The 14,965-nt window shown below is 45.2% G+C and overlaps 1 protein-coding gene across 2 annotated transcripts in view; it reads right to left on the bottom strand.

The window, feature by feature from the left end:
* FMN2 (formin 2) overlaps positions 1–14,699 on the bottom strand; it is a 346,386-nt gene extending 331,687 nt beyond the window's left edge. For both annotated transcript variants that reach the window (XM_087424460.1, XM_087424461.1), the window contains exon 1: positions 12,965–14,699. In XM_087424460.1, the coding sequence (XP_087280586.1) occupies positions 12,965–14,540 (1,576 nt within the window). In that variant the 5' untranslated portion in view covers positions 14,541–14,699. The remainder of the gene's footprint in view (positions 1–12,964) is intronic.
* Between the last annotated feature and the right edge of the window lie 266 nt (positions 14,700–14,965).

The following is a 14,965-nucleotide window of genomic DNA, read 5'->3' as shown; positions in this document are numbered from 1 at the left end:
TACAACTGAAAGACAGTGAAAACATTTCTTTATCTCAACAATAACCAGAAATAATACAAAAGTAAGATACCACTCCCATTATCGATAAAACATATGCAGCATCCAGAAATTAGCTCAGTAAAGAAAACACAAACTCTCTGTGAAGAAAAGTCTAAAACACCATTAAAAGGACATAAAAGATGATCTGAATAAGCAAAGAAGTCTTTCACAGTCTTGGATGATATTATGAAAGTGACAGTAGTCCTCACTTCAATCTACAAACTTAATAAAATGCTAATCAAACATCATCAGGACTCTTTAAGAAACTCAACAACTTATTTTAAATTTATACGGAAGACTACAAGGTCCATCAACAGCTAAGTTAACTGTGAAAAAAACAGACATTTCTCTTCTCTGTAATTAGATATACTGCAAAGCCACATTTATAAGAACTGTGTGGTACTGACTGAAGACAGAAGAACACACATAAAAGGAAAAGAACAGACCCTCAGAAACAGACTTGTCTCTAGAGGGCAATGACATTAAGGTGGTATCAAAAATCAGTGAGTAAAAACTATTTCATAGATGATGCTGATGACACTGGCTTGTCCTGTGAAGAAAAATAAAACTGAATGCCTACGTCACACCAAACACTCAAGGGGACTCTAGACAGATCAAAGGCTTAACTGTGAAGGGTGGAGGATAAAGCTAAGAGAAGACTGTGCAGACGAGAATGCTTGTAACCTGGAGTGACAAAGAATGTCTCCAATGAGAAGACAATAGCTCAAACCATAGGTGAAAAATAGATTTGATGATACCAAAATTAATAACTTCTGTTCAACCAAGGACACAACAATTTAAAAGAGGGATGGAATCTTAGGGGAAGATATTTATAATATCTAAAGTTGATTCTGTGTGTTAAGATTTCAGTGATTACACAGAACTGAATCCACTCCAAATAGTTTCAATAGGGAGAGACTTAACTGTAAGATACTACTTGTTTTACAGAATCTTGGAAGGACTGAAGATAAAGATTCTAGGGGCCAGCCCCATGGCATAGTGGTTAAAGTTTAGGGCGCTCCGCTTCGGCGGCCCAGGTTTGCAGGTTCAGATCCCAGGCGCAGACCTACACCACTCATCAGCCGTGCTGTGGCGGCAACCCATATACACAATAGAAGAAGACTGGCACAGATGTTACCTCAGGGCTAATTCTTCCTCAAGCAGAAAAAAAAAAAATGGGGAGATTGACAACAGATGTTAGCTCAGGGCCAGTCTTCCTCAGCAAAAAAAAGAAAAAGAAAAGAAAGAGATTCTAGAATCTCTTTAGAAACCACTCACCAAGCCACAACCTAGAACCAGGCCACCAAAGAGAAGGCTGCCTCTTCTCTGATCTAAGGTCCTGCTCCAAGAACACACTTCTACTCCAGGATCAGGAGGCCCTGTGGCTGGATGCTGCCTCTGCTGCCAGCCCCAGAACCGTGCTGCCTACCACCAGCCACACCAGCTGCAGGGACACCCCACGCCCCACCCTGGGCATCAGTGACACTAGGACCTGGACACTAGACCTGCTAACACTGCCCCAGAAGAATCGGGCAGCTCCTCAGCTGTGCGTGCAAATACAAGCAACACAAGTTAGTCCTAGGCCTCGTTAAGTCTTCCAAATTGGGCACAAATTCATTAAACCTAACCCACGTCTGAAACACAACCTACAAGGGACTCTAAGAAATGTCACTTTTTTTTTTTTTTTTTTGAAGACTGGCTCTGAGCTAACATCTATTGCCAATCCTCCTCCTTTTTTTTTTTTCCCCCAAAGCCCCAGTAGATAGTTGTATGTCAGAGTTGACATCCTTCTAGTTGCTGTATGTGGGACGCGACCTCAGCATGGCCGGAGAAGTGGTGCGTCGCTGCGCGACCGGGATCCGAACCCAGGCCGACAGTAGCTGAGCACGCGCATTTCACCGCTAAACCACAGGGCCGGCCCAGAAATGTCACTTTCATGTTAGCCTCTAATATAATAAGGAGGAGGTTTAGTGACAATCCATGACATCCCTAAGACTGGTAATAGAATCATATCAAGAATATACAAAGAACCCATATTGATAAACAAGAAAAATCAGGAAACCCTACAGAAAAAAGTAAAAGGATGTGAACAGGCAATTACAGAAGGGTAAACCCAAATGGCTAAAAATACACAAAGGTTTTCTCAAAGACATTGGCCATCAGATAAATAGAAAGCAAACAGTAAAACAATGAGGTACCACCTTCCCTCACTGGATTGGTAACAATTCAAAAATTAGATAAACACTGATTTGCTGTGCTGATAGAGTATAAACTGGGGAAAACATTCTGGAAACTAATCTGGCAGTACCTAGACAAATTAGGTCAATCTTTATTTTATGACCTGGCAATCCCTCTGCTGAAAATACATCCCAGGAAAATTCTCACACGGGACCCCACACAGGAATATTTATCAGGGTGTTGTCGGTGGAGGCAGAGAAGAACAGGAATCTAGATGCTCACCCCTGTGCAAACACTTAACTAAAATGTTAAGTGTTAAGGAACATCAACAGCGACCACATCGTAGAATTCGAGGGGACACTATGCATATATAATAAAAGGTGACCAGTGCCCCCTGGTGTGTAAAACCTCGCAGAACTCTCACTCTGGAATATTATATAGCAGTAAGAAGCAATGAACTTGATATTCACCCAGAAAAATCTATTTTTAAAAAATCAATAGAATGAAGCCTACAACTCAGAGTGTTTGTATAAACTGAAATTAAACATACACAGAAATACTACATACTTCATAAAACTACATATGATTTTTAGGATACGAATCAAACACAGAAAAAGCAGTTCCCTAAGTCCACGAAGCGGGTCAGAATAGGAAATGAAAATACAAGGACAAAATGAAGAGTTCTGCGTGGACGAGGATGGGCGTGTGTCATGCACTGAGGGATATGAGTACATGCAGTTCCTTTCCTAAAGACCAGGAACAGAGAGTGCCCAGTGTCCCTAAAACTACTAGAGAGAACACGAGCTATCTGAAGAAGGACTGAAGCATTCAGGACAGGATGAGGAACAGAGACTGAGCAACAAGGAAAGAACTGCACAGCATTAACTACTAATATACAAAAGTATATATATTATAAATATTACCTATATGTGTATATTAAATATAATTATTCATACGTTATATATAGATATAAGTATAGAGAGAAGAATTAAAACTTTAGCCTATATATTGTATATATAAATATATATAGCCTATATATTATATACATATATGAACATAAACCTTAGCCTTTATTGGAATCACTGAATCACTGAAATGCTTCTAAACTGGGACTGGCCAGTGCATCTTTGTATTTTAAATAGTTTACTCTCGGGGCCGGCGCGGTGGCGCAAGCGGTTAAGTGCGCGTGCTCCGCTGCGGCGGCCTGGGGTTCACAGGTTCGGATCCCGGGCGCGCGCCGACGCACCGCTTGTTAAGCCCTGCTGTGGCAGTGTCCCATATAAAGTAGAGGAAGATGGGCACGGGTGTCAGCTCAGGGCCAGTCTTCCTCACGAAAAAAGGGGAGGATTGGCATCAGCTGTTAGCTCAGGGCTAGTTCTCACAAAAAATAAATAAATAATAACTAAACAAATAGTTTACTCTCTTGCCTTGTGGAGAATTATTGGAGAAGAGCCAGACTGAGAGCAGGGAGAATGTTCAGGATCTCAATGTGGGCTGACCTGTTCTAGGAAGTGTAGAGGCAATGGGAACAGAAGACTTATTACTAGGAGACTTATTACAGAGATATTTAAGCATAGAGAAAAGGAAAAGACTAATTGATGTCAAGGTCAAGTGTAAGAAGGATGGAAGAATCAAGGAATATCGCAAGGCTGGACAGCAATGCCTTGATTGGGAAACCCAGGAGGAGTGTTTAGAGAGTGAGGCAAATAATAAGTATGGTTGTAGACACAGTGAGTCTCCTAGACCTGTGATGGCTAAGTGGGATGTGCCTGGTGCCCAGGAGAGAGAGAGAGGAGCTAGAGAAACAGACCAGCCGGTAATTTTAGTTGGTAATGATGCCAAGAGGTATGTGCAAAAGGAAATTGGGGGCTCAACCTTAGGGGTTTGGCCTAAAGCTAAACCTAAGGCCCACGTCCAGCTTTTATTATCCCAAAGCAGATGGAGTGAAAATGATCTGTGAATTTAGAGTCCAATGAGGCTCCTTGGAGCCTTTGGAGAAATAATCCAAGTCAGAGATGAAAGGCTTCCAGGATCACTTTTCCATTTACATCACATTTTCAGCCCAGACAAACGTCTCTCCACTGAAATCACTGCAGTTCCTAGTCAATCTTAGATGCCCACCCCCAATATACTGGATCCTACAGAGGCAATACACTTTTGGATTTTTCTGAAAACAGAATAGAGAAAGATCAAAACCTATATGCCCAAGTAAACTGCCACGATACTATCCAAACATTTCACACCCTCAAAGCCATTTAACCAAAATAGCACTGCAAGGGCAGTAAGATATATCTTACTGCAGAACATCTTGGGTATCAGCAAAATGTGACACCTCCCCCATGGAGAATTCACACACCTGACTTCTCCACACAGGCAAGGACCGGTCCACAGCTTGCAAAGTGTGGGGGGAGGCGAGGAGGTGGGGCACATATAGGTCAAAAAGTGAGTTGCAAAAGATTATCTCTATTGTTATCCTGTTGTTTTTATCACTCTTTTAAAAGATAAGACTTGTATGTTAATGAAGAGACTCATGACTTACAAAACTTTCCACCATCCATTTGGGATCCTGAAATAGCTCTATTCTAGTTCATTTGCTTCTTAATGGGCTTAAACAAGCTGCATTTTGTAAGGCCAATAAAAAGTTTAAAAAAAGTAAAAACCTGAGAGCTCTCAAAACGTTTTATCCTTCTAGTCTCTAAGAAATTTTTAATGCCAATGCAAACTTCTCAATGAAATACCATAGGCTCATAAAAATTATTTGAGTAAGCATATATAACAGTAGGGAAAATTGAAACCATAACAAAAATCAATATATTAACATATATTGAAATAAGAGAATTAATGGTACTACTTTTATTGAAAAGTTTAAACTAAAAGGAAAAATGCAAAGCCTATAATCCATCCAAGAATACAAGAGGATTTACATTGTAGATAACAAATCTAAAAGGACTTGCTGACTAGATTTGGCACCTGTATTAGAAAGACTCCACATACTCTAAATCCTTGGGGAATACACTGTACAACACAGTTTTCCCTTTCATATATTTCCATCAAACAAGTCAAACACCCACCACAAACTATCACTATTCTAGTGTTCAAACACACAAGGTCCTGAATTCACATCAGATAATGGCAGTCCAACAAATCCAAACCCCCTTTAGCATCAATTAACAAGTGATCAAAACTCTCAAGGTCAAAACATCACCGCTCTCACCACCCACTATTACGGATACCCAAAGCATCCTTATCCTTACCCCACGGTAGAAACCTCCAGTATAGGGATTTTCTTCAGCTCTAACAATCAAGAAAAGCTCTCAATATGCAGAACATCACTCTCAGGAGCAAAGGTAACTGCTGGAACCACCAATTCTAAAGAATCGCAGGAGTGGATGAGACTCGAAGAAGCAGCTTCCCAGCGAGATTGCACTCACCTTTGCAACCTGAGACATCAGGGCACCAAGAAGAGGTAAGACATTATTGCCCCCGCCTAACAGGAAATCAATGGGATACTTACAAGGAGAGGCCAACTGAAAGACTCCTCAGCCTGCACTATTGCCATAGTGCTGCTACTGCCTTACTGATAAACATAACTCTTTCCCCTTCTGTGCAAGTAAAACCATTTAAATGACATGGAATTATTTTCCATATATGTCCACTACATCACAGAGCACTACAACAAAGAACCCTTCTGCCTGAAGTATAAAAAGAGACCCAACTGAATAGTATTTAAGCATTTCTAGGCGTAATTTTAAAACACAATAAAGGCTTAATTGTCTCAAGAAATTATGCCGTTCCCCTTGAAAATAAAAGGACTATTTTCAGCCCTGCACTATCGTGCAGCTCTGGTGTAACAGATAATAAAGCTTCCAGTGGGTCCAGGGTACAATGGAGACTGCATGAATCACAGATGAGTGGCAGTAATTTTGCTATCCAATCAACACCTCCAAGTACATCCTTGGGGAGGAGGAAGACATAAATTTTTCCCCCCTCACCCATAGTGGAGCAGGTGTCAAAGGATAATGACTCTCCAGTGTGGTTAGCATCCTCTTATAGTGTCCAATACCTGTTATTATTTGTCCTTATAATTTTGATGTTATAATACCTTGCTTTACTAACTACCATTTCAAATTGATAAGAAGTCATATTTGCCATATATTTATCCTTTTAATATAAAAAATGCCTTAGAAAGTTCTCAATCACTAAAATTATGTGGACTAACTATCAAGCCATGAGGCGGTACTTTATTGCTTCCAAGCAGTCCCTTAATGCTAAATTTCATTAACAGCAGGTTATTACTTACAATGCAAAAGCAGAAATGAACAGAGTAATAAAATTTTCTCTATTTCCTTTATCTCTTCTTTCATTATCAATAACATTTGTACTTAGAAGCTTAGAGTTACTGTATCATCACTGCGATTTTAAAATCAACCCACAAAAATAGGAACAGACATTCTCTCAACACAAGTTCTATCCAAGAAGCATTCTACCTTCACCATGGATTCAATCACACCTCAACGAAAATAATTAGTTTCAACTACCCAAATATGTTGGTAATTTTCCAGCTAAAATTCAATAGGAAGTTTTAGTTACCAATAGGAAGCCCAGATACCCAACTTGACTCTTTAAAAAAGAATGGTAAACAAGTATTCATAAAGACCTCAGTCTGTTCAGTGCCTGTCATATTTTTTGTGTGTGTGTGAGGAAGATCAGCCCTGAGCTAACATCTGCCAATCGTCTTCTTTTTTGTTTTTTTGCTGAGGAAGACTGGCCCTGGGCTAACATCCATGCCCACCTTCCTCCACTTTATATGGGACGTCGCCACAGCATGGCTTGACAAGCGGTGTGTCAGTGCGCGCCCGGGATCCGAACCGGTGAACCCCGGGCCACCACAGCAGAGCGCACGCACCTAGCCACCTGCGCCACTAGGCTGGCCCCGTGCCTGTCATATTGACTGGCACACAGCAGGCACAGAATACATGTTTGTGGATGGAGTGATAGCAGAGTAAATGATGAATGGATAGAACCAGGAGAGCAGGCAAGGAGAAAGGAAAAGCAGAAGGAGGTGAGAAAAGAATCTCTAAATCCAAGAAGTATATCTAATATGATAGAGACAGTAAGCACAGAGACATCAAGATGACTGCCAGTTAGGTCTAGCTGGTAAAGAGACAAAAGCGGAAATGCGAATTTGATGGGCCCTTTTCAGATGCTAAATCAAGAGAGACAAACTGTGTTCCAAGGGGGTAAAAACTGCAAGACAGAGGCACAAAGTCGGGAAAATGAAATGTGTGTTCTTAGAACAGCAAGCAGATTAACTTGTCTAAAGTAGGGAGTTTATGAAGGAAATCGTGGGAGGTTATGGCTGCAAAGTCAGGCGGGTGTAGCCAGATGCTGTGCAGAACATAAATACTGAGGGTGTCAGCCTGCTGCCTCATCCCCACCCCTCCTGTAAAACTCAGCACCTCCCCCTCATCCCACAGCCACACCCCATCAGACACTTTCTTTATCCAAACCCCCAAGAAAACCAAAATCTCTGATAAAGTGACAACAATGCTACCATCATAGAAAATGCAAAAAAGGAAAAAAAAACCTGATGTATAAAATAAACAATTTGCAAAAAACTAGTGACTAGAAATATTAATTTACAACTAGCATTTGATCATATCCTGTCAAGTTTTTGTATACAATTTCAGAGTTGTTCTGTTCTGTTTTGTTGTGTGTGTATGTGTGTGAGGAAGATCAGCCCTGAGCTAACATCCACGCCAATCCTCCTCTTTTTTTGCTGAGGAAGACTGGCCCTGAGCTAACATCCGTGCCCATCTTCCTCCACTTTATGTGGGACGCCGCCACAGCAGGGCCTGACAAGCGGTGCGTTGGTGCGCCCGGGATCCGAACCCGGGACGCCAGCAGCGGAGCGCGAGCGCTTAACCACTACGCCACGGGGCTGGCCCCTTCTGTTTTGTTTTAATAAATTTGGTTTGGACTACTTTGAACAATGAAGTCTGTAAGGCAATAAACCAAGACAGGAAGGCAAACAGCACCAATTGCGTGCCTCCTGTGTCCCGGGCAGAGCTGCAGGGGCTTTACACACACTATTTCATTTCATCTTAACATCAGGAATTTGAAATTTCTCCTCCACCTTCATACATATGAGAAAAAATTACCTGAGAGTCACTTAACTAAACAGCAAAGGTAGGATGCAAACTCACCTAGAACAGTACTAGTTAGAGCACTCCTGCTCCCATCACCCAGCTGTACATGTTCAGCACCCGTTTCACAGAATCAGAAGGAAACACAGTTCTAAAAGCCCCTGTCCAGTTTCAAACACACGTGGCTTACATCCAAATGCCCAAATGCACTTAAAACAAGGCCCGTCCTCGGCTCGTAAGCAGTCATTAAAACCCATCACTGAAGCTCCTGGGGCACTTGACTTCAACCCAAACCACAGTCTTACAGAAACCATGAGAAAGCACGTTTCAGACCAAACTAAAATGATTTACGAACTGCGCTCCCAGTCCCAGCTTATATTGCTGCCAAATTATTCTGATACATGGAACCCAGTAAGGCCAGATATGGGGAAGAAGACAGCACTCTCATAATCCCCTTTGTGTTATAGTAAGACTGATGCATTATATATATCACGGGTGATTTCTGACCTTCATTCATTTATTGGACAATAACTGGACAGCTACAGTCTGTCAAATGCTACTGCTGGAAATAAGACTGCTCCCGGCCTTAAAGCATTCACAGTTTAATAATTTAACAAACTATATGAGAAAACCTGTACTCCCAGAGTGAGTCCTTCTCTCTGTTGATATAAAAATCAAGATAACCTTTAGAAAGGCCAAAACGAGAATTACACAATCCAAATTCCAAAGCCCAAGCCCTTTATTAATTAGCTAGTCCTTCAAAGGCTCACCGATGCCCCTGGTCTCATTTTATACACATTAACAACAGATTTGCTTTTCTAAGTACATCTCCTAGATGGGCCATTTACTAGCTTAACGCCCTTGAGGCAAGTGACTTCACTTGCCTGAGCCCCAGTTTGCCCAATGGGAAAATGAGGATAAACAGCTATACTTCGAGACTATTGCGAGGATTAGAGATAATTATGCAATACACCAAGCCCGAGTCTGGCACTTAGTACAAGTGCAATAAATATAGCTAACATCATAACCACAGGATTTACAAACCAATAACAAATTGATCAGAAAAATCAAATCAAAAGTGATGGGAAGGGGAAGAGAGACTCAAGATAGCTCTAAAAATAAACAGCCAACAGGAAGCAGAGAGTCAAGAAAACTACACAGATACAAAAACTCAGAAACAGCAGCCTGGGCCTATACACACTTCAGCAGCTGTGGAGGGCATCACCAGCGTTTTCATAGGAAGCAACAATGATGCTCCTGAAAATAGCATTAAGCCAAGTAAAACAGATTAAACTTTCATTCCACGTGTTTAAAAAAAAGGACAGATAAGCACATAATGGACTTTGTAAAGATTCCTATCAAAAGTGATTTAGCACACAAATTTAACATTTTACATGTCTAAACTTTAATTAACTGCCGAAGTCTATTAACAAGTTTCTGCTAGAGGAAAGTCTCCAATTTCAAGCCATTTTTTCTACTAAACTCCAAAAAAGATGTATTTCAAACAAATTAACTGTGAAATATTTCAGTGTCATGAGCTAAACAGCATCAGTTCCTTAACAGGTAAAACAAGATAAAATTTTTGTCTCCATCATTGCTAAATGTTTTTATATCTACCAAGCAAACACAAACATGTGTCGTGGAGAGCTCTCTTCACTTGAATTTTCTCCCTACGTTTGGAAGGCAGTAAAAAGAGAAAAACATCTGTTCCTTCCTGCAGAGCTGACAACCCTCATTCTATGGTTTAAAAATAAAAGATGTTTATGGAAGCGTATAGATATAATGATCACGTTAGATATAACATTTATTATAGATATAATGCCTCAAAGGCAGCTGGCTATTAATTGATCCAAAGACACGCGAAAAACAATTTTTTTAAGGCCAAAAAACAATTTTCCTAAGGACAATGCTAGTGCTCCCCAGGTCTCTGGTAATTTCCAAGACACCCATAAAATAATAGAAGATGGTAAAAAACCAAATGTGATGCCAGGTGACAAGAAAACAGGCAACAGCTGAGAAACAGGGGCCTGTGTCAACCTGGCTTCACTTTTCCACCATAGAACCGTGGTTTCCATGAGAGCTGCCTAGAGAAAATCTGGTTCTCTCTGACCAACGATCACCTTTTATCCAGCCCAAGGCAGGCCAGATGTTCAACAACTAAAGATATTCACCTTATTAAAAACAGAAACTGGAAAATCTCATACGTGAAGACCTTAAATTCTACAATATCTTTTAAAACCAGTTTTTCCTCTCTATGTTGTCTTACGGTGTTGAACATCCAAAATGAGTAATGAGCAATGACAGTCCGACTTGCATGAGTAGACCCAGCTTCTATTTCTGGCTCTGCTCTGGATGAGTCAGTGTGACCTTGAGAAAGTTATTTCATCTCTTTATTTACCTCCATTTCCCCACCAGTTACAAGATTAGGTTAAATTTACCAATTTTGGGGGGGGGGAGTGAGTGGGTGAGATAAATACACAGAAACTGCTATACAAATATCTACTGGGCACTGACCAATGACATCCAACCCCCAAATACAAAGCAGGTGATGTCCATATTAAAACAGCCAGCTCTGTACTTTTCCTCTGCACTGTGAAAAATTCTGCCTGGAGAGGTCAACAAAACTCAGGTACTTCCTCAGGAGGATGCCTTTAAGAGTCCCAAATTTCCAATCTGGAAATAGAACTCCAGCAAATTAAAATGTAACGCAACTTCCAAGAATACGCTTTTTTTTCTTAAGGGAAATAAAACTTCAACTTTTTTAGGGTCCTATGATATTCAGGGTCCTATGATATCCTCCTATGAAGGCTTCTTCCCCATCCCCCACCCCCAAGGAGATAAGTCACTGCATCCTTGGTGCTCCCAGAGCACTGGACCACATCTCTCTGTGCTCCTGTGCAGTTATCAGTGAGCCTAGGAAAGGAAGAACCATGATTCAATGATCTTTGTATCTCCCACTATCTAGCATACTGTCTGGCAGAAGGTACAATATATGTATATATATATATACACATATATTTGTTAAATGAATGAAATGAATGTATTTTCCAAAGTCTAATGCTACTAGGAAGAGCAACCAATAATATTAATGAATGATAGTCTTAATTATGTTGACATTTTCATTTTTAGAAAAATAATATACAAATGAATGTTACCTAGATAAAGACGAAATATATGACTTCTCACCAACCTTAAATACACAAAAATTAACTCAAGAACTTTCCAATCCTCCTCCTTCAAAAATGGTCTTTGGGGGGTTTTTATGTTTATTTCTTGTTTTTTTACAATTTATCTAATGGGTATTGGATTATAAACAGTCCTTTTAACTTAACCTACACAATAAAGGAAAGTGGGGAAAAGAAGTAAAAAGGAGTGCAAGTATGTAAAAATAGAAGAGACTACTCTTAAGTATATGAATCTTTAAAATAAAAAACACCCCACAGCTGAAAATAAAAACGTGGTCAGTACAGGTCAACACCACACCATTAACAGCATTTGGCTATAACTAAGAAGCAGCTCACTGAGAAATGTCATCTAAGTAATGATTTATAGATAACCCATTTGTTCAAGTAATAGGACACGAGATGTTCAGCTCTTCAAGTTACATTTGAAATTGTTACTCCTTCAAACATTTATCACAAACCTACCAGCACCTGCATAAATGTTCATTTTTTCCTACTCCTTCAACTCTTACACTCAATATTTCATAATTAAGAGCAGGGGTTAGTAACCACGAACCTAACTGACCCTCTACCAGTGAGCCCTTAAGGTAAGGCCTTGGGACCTATAAGCCTGTAAGAAAGGATAAACTCATTACACGACTTGACATTTATCACAGTAAACTGACCCCTTAGCTGGGCTTTATGGTGCCTATCAGAGTCTATAACGAACGCTGAGGAGAGGTACCAGCTGGAGCACGTGTGCTTTTGGCCTCTCACCTTCACTATCTCCAAGCTATACCTTCTTTGATTGGACCATGAAACCAAATAAAAATTACCCCTAGTATTCTATTTCATTATTTATTAATTTACAAACAGCATGTATCAGATTTGGTTGCATCAGCAAACAGGAGTGACCACTTAACTTCACAAAGCAGTCTACCCAGATGGCTGTAAGACAGAAACTATGTATTACATACATACACATGCGCATATGTACGAGCAGTCGGGGATCACCCTGGGATAGTATTAGAATGATGTTTCTCCAACATTCACCATTGTCAAAAGACCATGAACAATTTTGTTCTCTTTAGTGCTGTGAGGATGAGGAAGAAAAAGAAGGATGGCTTAGCTAACGATGCAAAACCGAGTTTATCTGCCTGGCGTGACCCTGGACATACTAACAGTAGATATTTCGGAGAAATGGACAGAGCAGCCCTTTCTTGAGATGACAGACACGACTAGGTTGTTCCCTTTAAGATCTTATAAGAAAACAGAAATTTCACCAAGCAAGTGAGTGGGACGTAAAAGGATTCCCTAAGAGGAAGGGACATGCCACATGCGGTTCCTGGCTTCTCAGAGCCGGGGAGGGCGGGTGGCAGGGGAAGGCCCTGATTGGCAGGCGACTGGCGACCTGGAGGCCCGGCGGCAGGGCGCGCTCACCTGTGAACACGTTCTGGAAGCCATCGGCAGCCGCCGGCGCCCCAGACGCCTTGGCTCGGGCGGGGGGCGCCCCTCCGCCGCCCTCCAGCAGGTGCGCGGAGCCCCCCGCCCGGGGCGCGCGCGCGCCCAGCTCCTCGGTCCAGTCGGCCGAGCGGCTCAGGCCACCCGCGAGGCCGCCGTCCGCCCGCTGCTTCTTGGCCGGGGCGGCCGCGGAGGCGAGGGCGGCTCGGGGCCCCCGGCTCAGGGAGGGCTCCAGCCGCCGCTTGATCCTGGGGCTCTGGCTGGGGGACTGATTCGGGGAGTGGTTGGGCGAGCTGAGCTGCCGGGTGGTGGTCTTGATGTAGCAGGGGGTGATGAGCGGGTAGGGCTTGAAGCAGCGCGGGCTGGGCGCGGGGCTGCCGGGCAGGGAGGTGGCCGCGGGGGCGCCGGGCCCTCGCGCCCCCTCCTCGGGCTCTGCGCCCAGCCTCGGCACGGCCTCTCCCCGGCCCAGGCCCCACTCCTCCCCCGGAGAGCCGCGGGGGGCATCCTCAAAAGCGTCCTCCTCGCCCTCCTCATCCGTGTCCCCAGCCCCGCGCACGGGCGCTGCGGCAGCGCCCTCCCCGGGTGCGGACTCCGGGAACGGGAAGGCGGTGGGCGAGGGCGAGTCTGCGGTCGCGGGCTGGGCCGCTGGCAGGCCGGGCGCCTCCGAGGCCCCGTGGGCGCCGGGGGGCGGCGGCTGCTCGGGCAGCGGGGGCTCGGCGGCCAGGCTCTCGGGCAGGTCGGAGAGCGCGGACAGCGCCTGCTCTGTGTCCGGACTGCCTGGGGCCTCCCGGGCTGCGCCGCTCGGCCCCAGCAGGAACTGGTCCAGGCCCAGGAAGGCCCCAGGCTGGGGGGAGGCGGCGGCGGGGGGCGCTGCAGGCTCCTCCGAGCCCTGGAGCTGCAGCTGCTGCAGCTGCTGCTGCTGCTGCTGCAGGCGGATCGCCTGCTGGATGTCTGACAGCAAATCCTCCTGCTCCGTAGCCGAGTGAAAGCTATAGATGTCCGTGTCCGAGCCCGAACTGGTCCTTTGTCCATCCTGCGCCCCTGCCGCAGCTTCCAAATCCCCGGCGACCGCCCGGCCCCCGACCCCAGCCTCGGCTGGCCCAAGGCCACCTGGATGGGTCACCTCAAAAGGGTCGGCACACTCGGTATCCGACAGGCCCGTCTCGTCCGCCGAGAGGCTGAGGTCCGGGGTCTTGGTGACCAGGGAGTGAGCGCTGTCCAGCTCCCCGGTCTGCAGGGCCTGGGAGTCCAGCACATCCTCGCGCGAGCCGCCGGCGCCCTTCCCCTTGGACAGGTTCTTCCTGATCCGCAGGTTGGAAAACACCGAGGCTCTGGAGTCCGACTTGTTCTTCTTCTTGCCCGGGTCCCCGCCGCCGCCGCCGCCGCCGCCGCCGCCCCCTCCCCCCTTGCCGTGCTTGCCCAGCGCCTTCTTGCCCCCGCTCCCCTTCTTTGTGGCTTCCACATCTCTGGGCCCAACAGCATCCTCGGCGCCGGCGCCGCCTTCGTGCGAGGCATCACCTGCGCTCCTCTTCAGCTTCCCGTCCTGGTTCCCCATGTTGCACGCCCGCCGCTGCGCTGCCGCCGCGCCTCGGGCAGTCAGGCCATGCCGGCCCCCCTCGGCCCCCGGCCCGGGCGGGGGGAGCCTCCCGGGCGAGTCAGGCGGCGGGCCGAGCCGCTGCGAGAGGAGGCCGACGCGCGCCCAGCCGGCCCCGCGCGCATCTGCCGCCGCTGTGCACGATGCGCCGCGGCCCGGGGCTGGCGGGGCGCGGACATGCTCAGTGCGGCGCGCGGCGGCCGCCAATGGCAGCGCGGGACGCAGCCCGGGCCTGGCCCCCCGCCGGCCGCCACCGCCCCCTCGGCCCCCGCTGGGCTCCGAGCTGAACGCGGGCGCGAAAAACGTTTCCTCTATCTTGGGAACTTGAATTTCCACCGTGCGAATCGAATGCATTGTCCCCGGCCGAAGAGCTCGTCAGCTGGAGG

The sequence above is a fragment of the Ceratotherium simum genome, chromosome 36 (genome assembly GCF_057802395.1).
Source record: "Ceratotherium simum simum isolate JZ-2026a chromosome 36, ASM5780239v1, whole genome shotgun sequence".
In the NCBI taxonomy this organism is placed as follows: domain Eukaryota; kingdom Metazoa; phylum Chordata; class Mammalia; order Perissodactyla; family Rhinocerotidae; genus Ceratotherium; species Ceratotherium simum.
Note: the sequence above shows the minus strand (reverse complement) of the source record. Positions and strands in the feature narration are given on the sequence as shown.